Source organism: Anabas testudineus, chromosome 21 (genome assembly GCF_900324465.2).
Source record: "Anabas testudineus chromosome 21, fAnaTes1.2, whole genome shotgun sequence".
NCBI classification, from domain to species: domain Eukaryota; kingdom Metazoa; phylum Chordata; class Actinopteri; order Anabantiformes; family Anabantidae; genus Anabas; species Anabas testudineus.
Window position 1 is genome coordinate 5035760 of NC_046629.1, and position 16328 is coordinate 5052087.

A 16328-nucleotide genomic window follows, 5' to 3' on the forward strand; every position below is an offset into this window, starting at 1 on the left:
TAAAGACCTGAAATAACTTAAGAGGACTTTTTATGTGATTTAAGAAATTGGGTACAACTCAGACCAGGCAGGGTTGATACAGAGTTTCCTCTTCATGGTTTATTTTAGTGCATTTGCAGCATCACTGTGGTTGATAACCTTCAGTACCTCAGTTAGATGGTGTGATAACATGCCATGTGTGATGCACATTAAGTTAGAGTCCTAGCTAATTTCTGAAAGACTGTGTAGTTGTTTTTACACTTAAAGAGAAATCTTTAGATGTTCTTATTTTTTGCCTGTTAGCAGTTTATCTAATTAACAGTCAGTGTTAACAAGCAGTGTTTCTCTGCCTCATAGATCTTTATACACAAACATGATAATTTATATTGTTTAAAATGACACCACAAGATCAACTCTACAAAAAATCTAATTCAAGCATCCTTGACTGAATAAAGCTACAGTACTAAATTCTACTAAATGAGTAAGTTTGTACAAACACCACTGCTCTACAAGAAGTTCCTGACCACTCAGTTCACTCTGATGCTTTTTATTTGTATTTTCTCACATTTGTCCAAACTGTGTCTCACTCATAGAAAGATGAACATGAAGATAAGAAAACCACTTTTTGTTATGTAAGAAAATCTACTTCTCCCTCTTATACCCACAAAAACTGTACTGTGAGCATCATTAGAACGTCATAGTCTGGCATCATGAAGTGAATTAAACATGTGTCTTACTTTTATAAGAGCTGCAGCTGGAACCTCTGAAGAGCGCTGAGCGGTGCTCACTGCATTCAGCACATCTAGCAGAACCAAAGGGAGCATTGCATGTCTGTGGTCCTAAAGTGTGTTTGTCAGAATGGAGGATGAATTCTCACATTTTGCTGTGGATGAACCAAATTTTAAGGTCTGATTAAGAGCAGTCGAACATTTTATCAACAGTTTATCACAGTGAAACAAAAACATTTTTTTTTATTAAAAGCATTTTACCATTTGAGCTTTGGTTGAGTCTCAGTTTTGCTCTTTGTCTTGTTTAGTCTTTATTTCTTTGTCGTCTAGATATAACCGTTTATCTTATCTTGAAGACTGAATTGCCAGATGGGAGACTTCCTGTTGACAGTGTGGTTACAGCTGTGAAAGGGGTGTGAAGTGTGGGTGTTAGTATTAGCATGGGTTAGCCCAAGACTATGGTCGAATTAGTTGTTAACTTGTGAAAACAAGTTTTTTCTCAATACTCAAATGTGTTTTCACAGTGTAATCTTTATGTTTTCCGGAATGAGCTATTTGGTATCTACTTCTGCACAAGTGGGTATTAGTGTTCTCTTTATTCTCTCCACCTAGAACTATTTATAGGTACGGGAAATGACCTCCCGAGGTCAGGTGCATGGATATTCTTTAAGGCGGATCCGTTGTTTATGGGCCTCGTTGCCAGAGAGATTTTCCACTCTACTTTCACAGTGATTTTACAGTATGTTTCACCTCTCATATCAATGGGTGGATTTTTCCTTACAGCATTTTATTGTGCTATGAAATTAGACTTCCTGATTTTGAACACTAATTATTTTCATTTAATGTTGGCATACTGTAGACCTTGGGAACAACCAAGACCCTTGTATGATTTAGCATCTTTAACATCATGCTGATACACAGACTGCTTTAAAATGTCAAAAGAAACTTGAAGCCTTGAAACTTTTTTCTATCTGAGTTCAGCTCCCCACATCTAAGGAACCAAGTTTATCGTTAAAAGCGTACATTCACAGGAACAGTATGTCAAACTGGATCGGTTGATGGTCTGAAAAATGTAGCTCAAAATGAAGTTCAGGTTTTTGATTTGAAATACTTGAAGCAGGACATATTTTCTAACAAGATATTGAAGGCTTCATTCATTATGTCACACATTTAACTTAGGTTGTTGTCACTGTTGTTCACAATGTCAATGTCAACCTGCTCTCCAGAAATCACATAGCAAAAAGAATCTGATTTCATGATATGGTTTAATACTTGATCAGTAGTTTAAGCAGATATTTAGCCATCAGCAACATTACTTAATTTCACAATCCTCTTATATGCCAAAGGCATGTTTACTGGAAACTGCCCTTTTTCATTCAGGCTCATGTGTCTGTGTTTAAAATAATTAAACTGAAATCAAAGCTAGTTGATGGAACGAGGGATAATCCAGAAAAAGAAAAAAGCTTGTCTATAATCAGAGGAGCTAATGTCACAGAGAGGAGACAGATTCCGGTGGCTGGAGGAGAACAGTCCAGAGGAAATGTGAAATTGGTCATTCTGAGATTTTTGCATTTCACTCATCATTGGAGCTGTGATATATTTGTCTTGAATGGACAGCTGCTACATTTTCATACAATACTGTAAGTGATGTAACATAATTCATATTTTTTTTATCATTGAGGCCCATTACTTTCTCAAAATGTCTAGATTTAAACTAGATTGATGGGAACTTCAGACACAGACAGCAATTAGTTAAACACAATCTAAGTTCCACATCAACCTCATTTTCCACTTCTGTGTCAAATGTGTCCATATGAGCCACTTTGTACTCAGGTTCAAATGTAATACTAAGTGTATTAGTTGGAACATAGTATTTCAAGATTCAGTCCCCTTTTTTTTTACTTGGTGAGTACGATGTTCTATAAGAAACTTACCTTGCTTAAAAAATACACATTTCTCTCAAATGTTAATTTTGTTCACAGCAAACACTTGAATGTGAAACCTGGGAATGTCCACACTTCATGAAGGCAGCATGACTGAGTGTACGGACATCAACTATTTTGAGAGGTTGTTACTGTCTGTTAATCTCAACTCAAATCAAATTTGAATCTGAAACAATTTTTAAGGGTTTTATATCAGTGTTATTTTCTCTTTTAACATTACTAATGTTCTGTATCGTCCTCTAGTAATTTTTATTTACAGTGTTAAACAATAAGTTATCAGAACCCCGTCCAGCATTCTTTGACCTTTAATCCACAGCTGATATCACAGAATATATGGTGTAATTTGTTTTATTTGTTTTAACACAGACTTTGATATTGATGCAAGGTTTTTGTCACAATGGTTAATTATTGCAATGCACGTTTAAAACATGCTGCCAATTCAAGGACTGTGGGTATGGTTCTGTGAGGATCACGGTTGACTTATTGACTGTGACTTGAACCACAACTCTTTACCACAAGCTACAAAACAAGCTGGCTTAACCATTTAGTTAATGCCTTTTTTTTTTGTGGTTTCAAGTGGCTGATGTGTGGGAACATGTCACCTTTCTTAAAATAGCCTGTGATTATCTTAGTGTGAGAAAATACAAACTGTAACAGTAACAGTAAGTTTCTAACACATAAAAAAAGATTCTTTACCTTTTCAAGGCAAAGTGAGTCTCTGATGTTACCCCATGGCTCAGTACATGGGTTAACTGATGAACTGATGAACTGTCCAATGCATTCTAGTATTTATCTGTTTCTGTGACACTCCAACAGGTTCATCCCTTACAAATGTTCTTTTTACTAAAAGTCAAGACAGTCGAGTTTCCTGTGTTGCATTTCTGTACACCAAGATTATTGTTTCTGGTTTTTAAGGAAGGTGTTAGATGACCACAGATAAGACATGTTTAACTGCAGAAACGTCCTCAGAAGACAAACTAAACAGACACATCGATGTAAAGTTTGTTTGTGCTGTAGCTTGTGTCAAACAGCTCCAGGAGAAATCGACGTCCTCTGTGCAATGGAAGAAATCTACTGCAAAGCTGAAATTATCACGTCTGTTGAGTCAACAAATTTAACAAAACAGACAGGTAGGAAGGCTGAGAGACTGTACTGAGCTCTAATGTATATTAGAAGTTATATTATTTCACCGACTGTCATTGTTTGTTGGTATTTCTCTTTTCAGGTTCCAGGAGATGTCCTGGAGCTGTTGTTCTCTTTCTGGGGCTGCTCAGTGTTCTCCTGCTGGCTGGACTCATCAGCCTTGGTGTCCACTGTGAGTCTGGTTTTTATAAGTTCTAAATGTCTCTAAGCTTGACCTCATCTGAAAGTGTGAATGTGTTCAATTTTTTTAGGTTGCATGTGTAAGAACTTTATAACAACTAGCACATATTGAACCAATTAAAAAATAACGTGCACTGACTCCATTTAGTTTAGGAGTTTTTAAACATGTTTCTTAATTTTTAAAATTGGTCAACTTTGACTCACAATATTTTTTTTCATTGATTTCTTATGAACAGCATTTAGTTTTAGGATTCTTATTCTTAAAACATTTAAATTGAACTTCCACTTTAAACTTTTCTTTTCTAACACATTTTTTTTTCTGACATGCCATTACAATTGTTCCTATATATTATTTTAAAATGTATTCTGTTGTGAGATTTTAATTTATTTTGTCTCTTGTAAAGTTACAGCACAAAAAGCAAATTTTTTACAAAGAGTAATGTAGTATTTTGTGAGTTTCAGAGACAAACAAGAAATTCAGTTAATTTATCATTTTAACATTATATTCAAACCATGTTTGATTGTTTGCATACACACTAGTCCAGTTTTTATTCAATAAACAGAAAAGGAAACATGTTTTGTAGCACAAAAATAGGTTTTGGAACCAGTTACTTTTCATTTTATCAATATTGTTTGAATTACTTCAATTGATATTGAAGCTAAATTTGTTTGATATAAATTCTAGAAATTCATACAATATTTTGTGTTTCATGGACATGTCGCTTCATAATTTCAGACCATAACTCAGGATGTTGTTCAATTGCTAACCGGACTGAAGACCTTTTAATAAGTAATTACACTTATACCATCTGGAAGTAATAAATGTGTGGAGTAGTTTTTTAGCAACACTTTGGGACAGGATGCTCCTAATTTTAACAATGTATCTCTTTTGAATGAAAATGTTGCGATCTATGATGTCGAATGCAGCACCAAGATCTAATAAGACGAGTATAGAGAGTAGACCATTGTCTGATGCCAATAGAAGATCGTTAGTAACCTTTACCAGTGCTTTTTCTGACTATGATGTACTCTAAATCCTGACTGGAAATCTTCATAGTTAGTTATTGCTGCGCAGGTGGTCATACAATTGCTTAGAAACTTCCTTATCCTTCCTTATCAAAACCTCTAAATCCAGAGGAGGCTTTTTGAGTAGGGGTTTAACTACAGCGACCTTAAAAGCCTGTGGTATGTAGCCTATTTCTAAGGATACATTGATCTGATCTAATATGGATGTGCTGATCAAAGGTAAGACATCTTTGTGGAGTCTAGTCGAGATGGGGTCTAAAAGGCTTGTTGAAGGTTTGGATGATTTAGTTACTGAATTTAATTCAGCATGATCTACGGGAAGGAAACAGTCTAAGTACGAGTGTGGTCTCACAAATGAGAATTTAGAGCTGTTGTACAAAAGAGACCATCTATGCTGAATGCAGGGAGGATCTGACAACTTTCTTCTCTAAGAGTTATGATTTTATTTGTAAAGAAATGTATAAATCTGAATATAAATCACTGCTGCCAAGTTATCAATTTATGGAAGTATAAAGACCATGGGAGTGTTCAGCAATCACAATGTTAAGGAAGGAGACAGGTCCTGTGTCCCAGAAATGAACATGCTGTAAAAGCTGAAGTCAGTTGGTAATACTAACTGATCTAACACAGAAAAAGTTTAGTCAGATTTATTGTCGGACAGTGATATCATATAAATAATCAAATAAAAGATTTAGTTCATGTAAAATAGTCATATTACGCATGTAACTACAATATTCTCACACCTTTAAAAGCAACTTATGGTTCTCAGAAATGCTTAATGCCTCTGAATTAAGAAATAATAAGATGAGTTGCTTTTATTGTATTTACTGTATTTTTTGCTGTGTTAAAAATTAGATAGACATGGTATTTGCTGACTACATCATAGAAAGTTTGCTTTTGTCAGCATATATTTTTATTTTTCAGTCTATTTTCTAAAAGCCTGTGCTTACAGCAAAGGGCAGTGCTTCAAACGTTATCGACATTAAATTTAGTAAAATGTTAGTTTAAGATTGTGTCCTGATCATCGTGCCAAAGTTAGGAACTCTTTGTTTCAAAGAGATTCAAAATGAAATAATAAGAAATTATACGATTTTCAGTGTTTGTGTGAAGTGTTATGGACATAACCTGAATATTTTTGGTTGAATACATGTGTAGTATAAACATTAGCATGAAAAACAATTTGTATATTTTCTTTATCAGCAAAAGAAAAGTTCACAGACGGAGCTGACACAGTTTAATATAATTTTTGTTAATATCAAGACGTGATTTCGTGCTGAAGTTTAAGAGAACTGAAGTCAACAGAAGAGTCATCATTTACATCTAAGCCGTAAAAGATGAATGGTCAGTTTTTTCAAATTTGTATTATATTATTTTAACCATTTAAACATAAAAACACACAAACAAGAATGGAGTAACAGAAGGTGAAAATATCAAACATGAATTCAGGAGGAATGACCTTTCTTACTAAACACTGATGTTCACACTGGTGATGGTGGTGGTATACATCATTCTCTTTATATAATTGGACCCAAAACAAACAATTCCACCTTTTGTTTTATCTGTCTGCAGGACATTTTTCAGTGATTTCCAGGGTCAAGTTGATCTTTTGCAAATTTGTATTTCATTTTCAATTTCATATTTTAATCAGAAGAGATGGCAGAAAGAGTTTTTTCTGAGAGAGTGAGAGCAGTGGACTATTACAGTTCTTTTTCATCAGTCTGTGTCGATGTTATTTTTCAGTGAAGATTCTGATTATTTTTCTCCACGTGTGATTTCAAAACTGAAATTATCTGTCAGGCGACCAATACTTTGTTATAATATTACAGTAGCTCCTGCTCTACTTAGTTTGTTCTCATCAGTTTCTCTTGTTGTTGCTGAGTGATCTTTGTCGCCACCTTCTGTTGTAGCCTAGAGATGGAACAGTGCAGCAGCTTGTACCCAGAAAAGGATGTTAGTGAAGTTCAGCTCTTCACTGATTATTAAATCTTTTACTGTGAGTTTATTTAATTTTGTTTTGTAATAAAATTTAAAATAAAAACTTTAACTTCTTCTTCAGTGTTTTTTAGTGAAGCTTGATGGCACTCTGTGAGTTGATCTGTTTTCACTACACAAATCTATATCTTCATGTTGTCAACAAGCAGAAGATGCTTAATTTACACAACACAACATCCTATAGATACCAACAGAAGAGGGCGCTTTAGTCATATTTCAAACTTGTCACTTACTCAGAAGATAAAACATTGAGTGCTTTATTCCTCTGAATGTAAAAAAACATGAGATGCTTTTATTGTTTTTATGTTTTTCTATGTTAACACATAAACAGCTGTGATATTTTCTGGCTACATCACAGATAATTTTCTCAACTTAACACTCGGTGCAACATGTACATTTATTTTCAGTTTTTCAAAAAATCATCTAAAGCTTACTTATCTTGTCTTGGTTATAACATGATGAGTTCTGATTCTTTCAACAGTGTATAAACAAGGTTTACAAACATACAAGTATACGTCTCTATAAAATATATGTCTCTGAATGGATGATACCTTCACACATATGCATGTCAGTCATGCTTTGGGTACTGATGCACCCCCATATCATCACAGACAGTCAGTGCTCTAGAAATAAGTTTAATTGATTCAAGTGCCTTATATAATTACAAAATACTGTTAAGTTTGTCAAAATAATGAAAATCTTTTTGAAATATTTTCTGTCAGATAAATAAAGGTCCATGCTACTTGACAAATCCCAGATTTTAGTTTTTTTGAAATATATTATTTTGTATTTAAACTGCTAATTTGGGGTCATTTTTTGATGACTTACAGAAGGTGTAGTACCAAAGTCAAAAGACCTGAAATAACTTATTAAGAATGTTTATGTGAGTTAAGAAATTCGGGAAGTACAACTCAGACCAGGCAGGGTTGAGACAGAGTTTCCTCTTTATGGTTAATTTCAGTTCATTTGCAGCATCACTGTGGTTGATAACCTTCAGTACCTCAGTTAGATGATATGATAACATGCCATGTGTGGTGCACATTAAGTTGGAGTCCTGGCTAATTTCTGAAAGACTGTGTAGCTGTTTTTACACTGAGAGAAATGTTTATGTGTTCTTTCTTTATCTACCTGTTAGCAGTTTATCTAATTAACAGTCAGTGTTAACAAGCAGTGTTTCTCTGCCTCATAGATCTTTATGCAGAAACATGAACATTTATATATAAATGTTTAAAATGACACCACAAGATCAACTCTACAAAAAATCTATTTAAAGCATCCTTGACTCTGCATAACGCTGCAGAACTAAATTCTACAATATGTAAGTTTGTACAAACATCACTGCTCTACAGGAAGTTTCTGACCACTCAGTTCACTCTGATGATTTTTATTTGTATTTTCACACATTTGTCCAAACTGTGTCTCACTCATAGACAGATGAACGTGAAGATAAGAAAACAACTTTTTGTTATGTAAGAAATCTACTTCTCCCTCTTATACCCACAAAAACTGTACTGTGAGCATGATTAGAACATCATAATCTGGCATGATGAAGTGAATTAAACATGCGTCTTACTTGCTGCAGCTGGAACCTCTGAAGAGCGATGAGCGGTGCTCACTGCATTCAGCACATCTAGCAGAACCAAAGGGAACATTGCATGTCTGTGGTCCTAAAGTGTGTTTGTCAGAATGGAGAATTAATTCTCACATTTTGCTTTGGATGAACCAAATGTTAAGGTCTGATTAAGAGCAGTCAGAAGTGTAGGGGAGGATCTGCTGTACACTACAAAATAATTCATATAACGTAAGGTTCATTGAGGATTCTGATCATTTTCATCCAATCTTGGTTTTTCTTCCTGCTTCCTAATCTACTCCCAGTGTCATCCCACAAACCCTCTAGTGATCATAAAAACCTGCTTTTTCTGTTTTGTTCTCCATCACATCTTGTGCACACATGAAGCATTAATTAAAAATACTATTCAGCAATCTTATTCGATTGTCCTTGATTTATATTTCTAGAGTAAACATGCTTCATATTACATCATGTATGAACCTGTCAAATGAACTTTACCTATGCACTATTCTGATTTCAATGAATCTGTGCTGAGCATTCACGCATCATGTGCATTTTCTAACCACATTATGGAAATAACATGGTAAACGTCTGTGGTTACCTGCAGTCCAGTCTCTACCACATATTTTCATGTTCCTCTGTAAAAACAGTTCACTGATAGACTTCACCAGGAGGATCATTAAAGTCATTATTATAATTATCATTAGATACACAGATATGGTGATATTTTATGTAGATATTATTTTAAACAAATTTAAATCCTTCATTTTAAATAAATTAGGTTTATAGACTATTTAAACAAAGTGTTTGTGCTCTGTGTGTGTGAGTTCCTCTTTTAAGTGAGATGATTGGTGACTAAGAAAAAAACGCTCACTATTTGTACACATGACTTCCTGGTAACATTGAAAAGAGCCGAAATCAACATACAGCAGCTTTCATCATTTACATGAAGCACAGCTTTCTCTGCAAGTGATCTTTATAAAACATGGAGGAAATTTATGTAAATTCTAACTCTGACAAACCGATTCAACATTCAAAACCTTCACAGAATCAATCAGGTAATTTTGTTAGACTGAACTGTCACTAAATGTCATTATTACTGTTGTATCATTAGTTATATTCTTTGTTCTTTTCTCTGTTCAGGTTCCAGGAGATTTCATGGAGCTGTTGTTGTCTGTCTGGTGCTGCTGAGTGTTTTCCTGCTGATTGGACTCATCGGCCTCGGTGTCCACTGTGAGTCTGATTCATGTTCAGATCACTTTGTTAAGAAGGATGTTACATATCAAGATGTTGTTTGAACACAATTATCTTTGCTGGAGAGCAAAGATAATTGAAAGATAAGGCTTCGGGCTCACCAGAGAATATTATTAGTAATTAGTCATTTTATATTAGAATAAAAAACTTTGTGTTTTCTTTTTTTTTCACCAACGTGTCTCTTCATTATTTCAGATCATAACTCAGTATATGGTGCAGATGATAAATTCTCTACTATTAAAAACAACCTGACTGAGCTTCTCCAGGCCAGTCAGATAAAACTGTCCTCCCTGACTGAAGAGAGAAACAAGCTGAAGACCAGCCTCACTGAAATGACTGAAGAGAGAAACAAGCTGAAGACCGGCCTCACTGAAATGACTGAAGAGAACAACAAACTCCAATGTTTGTTCAGACTCAGTGAGTAGAAGCTGTAAAAGACAAGGACCATGGTATTTCTTGCGCTAGTAAAATACAAGTAAAAATTAACTGCAAACACAATTGTCCAGGGACTTAGGCATGTTTAGGCATGCATACTCAGTGAAATAAAGTTTAGCAGTAGATGGAGTTGTGTCTTATAATAAATAATAATACATTTATTTATGGAGCACTTTTCTAAACATATGTTACATAGTGCTTCACAAGAGAGACAATAACAAATGTAGCCCAACAAGATCAACTTGAGCAAGCACTAGGCAAACAGTGGAGAGGAAAAACTCTCCATAGAGGAAGAAACCTCCAGCAGAACCAGGCTCAACTTAAATGGCCATCTGCCTCGACTGGTTGGGGTGCAGGAAACAGCAATACAAACAAAACAATAATAAACACAATTGACTACAACTCCTGCATCAGTCCTTAGGAGGACCAGTTCCAAAGGAAAGACATTGTAATCTAATGGAGAGTCTTCCCAAGGACAGATAGAAGGTATAGATGGTAGAGGTACTGTATGTTTTAAGCAGAGATTTAAAAGATGTTAATGAGTCAGCTGATCTTATTCCCTTGGGTAAGTTGTTCCAGAGTTTGGGGGCTCTAACTGAAAAGGCTCTGTCACCTCTAGTAGTCATTCTGACATCAGGGACAAACAGAAGATTTGGTCAGTAGTTTTCAGGGGATAAGGGATCTAGACCAGGTTTTTTTCAGAAGAGGTTGCACACATACAATTTTAAAATAATCTGGCACAATTCCAGTGGACAGAGAAGTATTGAAAATAATCAGGAGAGAGGGAGCAAGTGAATCAATGATCGAGATCAAGAGTTAGTTGGGATGACACCAACTGGGCTGGAAGGTGGTTTCATTTTAGAGAAAGTTTTTTAGTAGCTTAGATACGGTCATGGGAGGAAACCGGCAAGTGCATTCTCTGAAAGGGTGTGAAACTATGACTGGTGAGGAGTTGGGGTTAACAGAAGCTCTGATTGATTCTACTTTATCCTTAAAATGGGCTAAGAACTTATCACACTCTGCATCACTGGCTGTTAATACACAGCGTTTAACTGTGAATTTTTGAGGTACAGTGATTCGATGAAGACAAGTATCAAATAAGACACATTTATGATCAGAGATGGATCCTTTAACTCAATGGAGTTTAGAATCAAACCTAAAGTGAATATCAATTCAAGGGTATGCAGCTGATTATGGGTGGGACGTTTGATCTGTTGAACCAGGTTGAAAGATTAAATAAAATCATGATAATGATAAAATCATTTGCTAGAGTATTAGTATTATTTTAAATATGAAGGTACTACAAAGCTGTGAACCTGACTTAACAAATGTTTGTTTTGTTTTTTGTTTTTTTTTTCAGATAAAACTTGTCCTGCAGGATGGACAAAGTTCAACTGTTCCTGTTATTTCCTCTTCACTGAGACTGGTTCTTGGACAGAAGGCAGACAGGACTGTAGAACCAGAGGAGCAGATCTGGTGGTTATAGACAGTGATGAAGAACAGGTGCAGTGTGTGTCCATGTTTCTGTGACTTGATGTGGTGTGAGTTAATTGCAGTATGAAATTCAAAGGATTTAGTTTTCTGAGTTTTTGTTGCCATGTTTAAATATTTGCATTAAGATTTAGTTTTTTTTCTTCATGCCAGGAAAAGATTTTATTACCATTGTTTTTGTTCCACACCAAGTTTTTAGCTTATTTTTCATTAGTTATTATGACCCTTTGCCATGAATGTCACCAAAGTTTATCAAACAAAGTGTAACTTTTTTCTTTTACAGTGCTCTAATTACTAAGCAGTTAAATAAATGGAAATGTTTTAATGTAAGGAAAATCATCATGTGTAATCGTTACAGACAACATGCAGTGGAAATACTAAAAAGAAAAACACTATTACCCATCAATTCAAAGAAGTACCTGTAATCATGTTGAGTTTAAGTTGGTAATAACTCAGATATAACAGTGTACTCTTTGGATAGTAGAGGGTTAATAATAGTTAGCACAGTATAGTATAATAGTGTAATAGTGTAATAGAGACACTTCCTCTGTTACTTATCAGGTGAAGTTACAATTGTAGTTACCCAATTATAAATTGTTTAGTAAACCCTCTTTAACTTGTTACTAAGTCCAGAAACTCCAGGAACAGTTTTCCTCTGGTGTCATTGTACAGTAAATGCTGGGTATACTCTTGTTTTACATTTTTCCTGACAGGGTAGCGGGAAAATGGAAACTATAACCTTTATTTATTTGCATTGAAACAGACATTCCTATCTAACCTCACCGATGCAAATGTGTGGATTGGTTTGACTGATGAAGAACAAGAGAACACCTGGAAATGGATTGATGGGACTCCACTGACTCTAAGGTTGAACTTAAATGTTTTTCTATTTGCATTATAAACTACAGATAACAAATCAGACTACAAATAAATAAATTATTTTTAAGAATCTTTTTCTTGAAAGAAGTGTACTGAATGAAGTGAAACACATTCAGTTAGTTGTGTTTCATTGTAGGACTGTGTTCACTCTTGTTGTTTTACCTGTTAGTTACTGGGAGAAAAATCAACCTGACAATGGTGCTGGACAAGCAAAGTGGGGTGAAGAAGACTGTGTACACATCAGAACTGGCTGGAAAACTAAAAACAACTGGAACGATCGGTCCTGTAGAGCATCTCTGCACTGGATCTGTGAGAAAAAAGCTTAGTGAGATTCTGATCATTATATTAAATATGAGTTCAAGACCAAATTTATTTGTCTGGTGTCATGATTGTACATTAGCTCCTGCCTTTCTTACCCTGTGCCTCTCTTTTCTTCTTGTTGCTCAGTGGTTTTGTCGCCACATTCTGGCCTGTAAACTCCAGTAGCAGTGGAAGAATTGCTTCAGATCCATATTTTATGAATGCTCTTATATTTTTTATTTTATTTCTACATTTCCTGTATTTGTTGTACATTAAACTCAACAAAGTCAACCATATTTTGTGTTGATGTATTTTAAACGGTGTTGAAGTATTGATCCTAACAGCAGGGTATTGTCAGGGTAGTGTCAACTACACAAATCGAAACTTATAAGAATGACCTATGGAATGATAAGATAAGATAGATAAGATAAAGCTTTATTGTCATTGTACAGTCACACTTGTTACAACAGTACAACAAAATTGCGAACTGTCACACATTGGTGCAAGGAGAGAGAAGAAAACAACATAATAATAATAAAACAGCTTACAATTACCTTCATACAAAAAGTATTTAAATATATATACATATATAGATATATATATAGATATATATATATATATATATACACACAAATATACACATGCACACCAGCTGTATATACAGAATATACATTCTACTCAGAAAAACTAAACCAGAAAACTAAACCAGATGTGTGTGTGTGTTCATGAGGGCTATTGCTCTATTGTAAAAACTGTCTCTGAGTCTGTTGGTCCGTGACCTCAGCACCCTGAGTCTTTTTCCAGAGGGCAACAATTTAAACACCCTGTGTCCCGGGTGTGTGCAGTCTTTCAGGATGTTGCGTGCCCTCCTAAGACAGCGGGTGCTGTAGAGGTCCTTCAGTGAGGGAAGAGGGTAGCCAATGATCTTTTGGGCAGTGTTTATGACCCTTTCTAGCACCTTCTTGTGTGCCATGGTGCAGCTTGAAAACCACATGGAGATGCAGTATGTTAGCACACTCTCAATGGAGCAACAATAGAAAGCAACCAGCAGCTCTCTCTTCAGGTTGAACCTCCTGAGGATCGTCAGGAAGTGAAGATGCTGTTGGGCCTTTTTCATTACTTCTGCGGTGTTGGAGCTCCATTGGAGGTCTTCATCTATGTGCACACCAAGGTACTTGAAGCTTGGCACCCTCTTCACACACTCCCCATTAATGACAACGGACTGCAGATCTGTCACGTAGTTCTCGTCTGCACTGGATCTTTGAAAAAATACCATAATACGTACGTAGCTCCCACAAACATCATTGGAAATCAAATTAAATTAAATCAAATCAAGTAATGCTGCAGCGAATTAATTAAGGTATGATGAAAAGAGTCATTTGGCTTGTGTGTTTGACTTTGAATTAAAACTGAACTTAACTGAAAAACACAAACCAAACTGTCCCTTACATTAATAAAATGTTGTCAGTGGAAAGAAATGATGTTTGAGTTTGAGCCAGTCTGTTGTGAAAGATCCTGTTTTAGTTTGCACTTCTGTACTATCAGTACAGACAGTAGTGGTGAGTGAGGTGGCAGATGTGGCCAGATACATTTCCTCTTAAGTTACAGTTCATACACTGATAAGATTGTAATTTCCTGTGTGTTCTAGTTTGTGCACAGAAGCTAACCTTCCAAAAATAAGACATTTTGTGAGCAATGGATGAAATCTATGTGAATGTTGAGCATGACCATTTTTGCTCCAATAGTTTCAACACATCAAAGTGTGTATTCATATATTATTTTTTGGACTGGATGTCACTGTTCACTTTTTCCTGTTTTCAGCACCATTGAGTTCATAAAAGGTGTAAAAAGAGCATCTTAAGTCAGACTCTAAAAGGTAACGATGGGCAGAGGTTCACCAATATGTAAAATGTTGCATCATCTGTACAAAATTTTAATTTCAAAATAATGTGATGCATGTCATTGCATGGGTTCAGAAATACTAAACTGTGAATACAGTTCACCGTGCCATCCAAAAATGTGAGTAAAGCTTCAGCATGCAAAGAAGAAGCCATATATCCACAGCACCACAGCTTTTTCGGGGTCACAGCTTAAAAAAAACATTCTCTGGCCAGACAAACTGAACATTGACATTCTTTTTAGAATAAAGAGGTGAGGTCCCCTCCAGCTTGTTATGGTGCTTAATTCAAAAGCCTGCATCTTCCTGGCGTTGGGGGTCCATTAGTCCCCAAGGAAAGAGAAGCTTTCACTTGAAGAAAGGCACCATCAGTGCTGAAACAAACACATCTCTAGGTTTTAGAGCAGCTCCCATCCAGATGATGACTTGACAGCAGGACAATGCTAAACTGCTTTTTTTATAATCCATAATCCCAATTCCAAAAGGTTTAAGATGTTGTCTGAATCTGTATAAATTATTCTTAGACTGTAGTGCATGTAACCCTTTATTACATGCACTGCAGTCTGTGCAGCAGAGCTGACCATTCAGGAAACCGTTGGCCATCTTATGAGCAATAGAAGAAATATATATAACAATGTTATGTGTAACATATATATATATATATATATATAGATATATATATATATATATATATATATATATATATATATATATATATATATATATATATTTATATATATATAGATATATATGAATACTGAGGCCAGCCAGCAGAACTAGACTAGCATGTCCTGGGAGCTACACAGAGAACTTGTGTTTTTTATTGTATGACTTCTTCTTTCTGTTCTGCTCCTCCATTGCTCATAAGATGGCCAACAATTTCCTGAATAAAATCAGACAGGTAAGAATGTTTGAATGCGTGTGTTCATGTTTGTCTGAGTTCCTCTTTTACTTGAGATAATTGCTGACTAACATATCAACACTCACTATTTATACACATGACTTCCTGGTAACTTGAAAAGGGCAGAAAACAACATACAGTAGCTTTCATCATTCATATGTAGCACAGTTTTCTCTGCTTTATCTTCCATTAATAAATTTTTAAAAAACATGGAAGAAACGTATGCAAATGTTGACTCTGACAAACCGATTCAACATTCAAAAGCTTCACAGAATCAGTCAGGTAATTTTATTAGACTGAACTGTCACTAAATGTCATTATTACTGTTGTATCATTAGTTATATTTTCTGCTCTTTTCTCTGTTCAGGTTCCAGGAGATTTCATGGAGCTGTTGTTCTCTGTCTGGTGCTGCTGTGTGTTTTCCTGCTGATTGGACTCATCAGCCTCGGTGTCCATTGTGAGTCTGGTTCATGTTCAGATCACTTTGTTAAGCAGGACGTTACATATCAAAGTGTTGTTTGAAGTCGGAAATTTAAAACCTTTGGGCTCAGATTTAATAAAGGTTTAATAAATATCTAATGTTTCACAGAGACAACTGAAATGAGAAATG

General features: G+C 35.3%; 1 protein-coding gene across 1 annotated transcript; it reads left to right on the forward strand.

The window, feature by feature from the left end:
* The first annotated feature begins 3710 nt into the window (after nucleotides 1-3710).
* LOC113173449 (CD209 antigen-like protein C) lies at nucleotides 3711-12946 on the forward strand. The gene is made up of 7 exons (XM_026376860.1): nucleotides 3711-3780; nucleotides 3876-3965; nucleotides 9705-9794; nucleotides 10011-10232; nucleotides 11611-11753; nucleotides 12505-12608; nucleotides 12790-12946. Exons 1-7 carry the CDS (start codon nucleotides 3711-3713, stop codon nucleotides 12944-12946), a joined length of 876 nt encoding a protein of 291 aa, XP_026232645.1.
* Nucleotides 12947-16328: the final 3382 nt, after the last annotated feature.

Excerpts from the sequence above, each read along its gene's own strand:
- LOC113173449 (XM_026376860.1), top strand. The coding sequence starts at position 3,711 with ATGGAAGAAATCTACTGCAAAGCTGAAATTATCACGTCTGTTGAGTCA. Across the intron at positions 3,781-3,875 it reads AAATTTAACAAAACAGACAG|GTTCCAGGAGATGTCCTGGA; the intron begins GTAGGAAGGCTG and ends TTCTCTTTTCAG. Across the intron at positions 12,609-12,789 it reads GGGACTCCACTGACTCTAAG|TTACTGGGAGAAAAATCAAC; the intron begins GTTGAACTTAAA and ends TTTACCTGTTAG.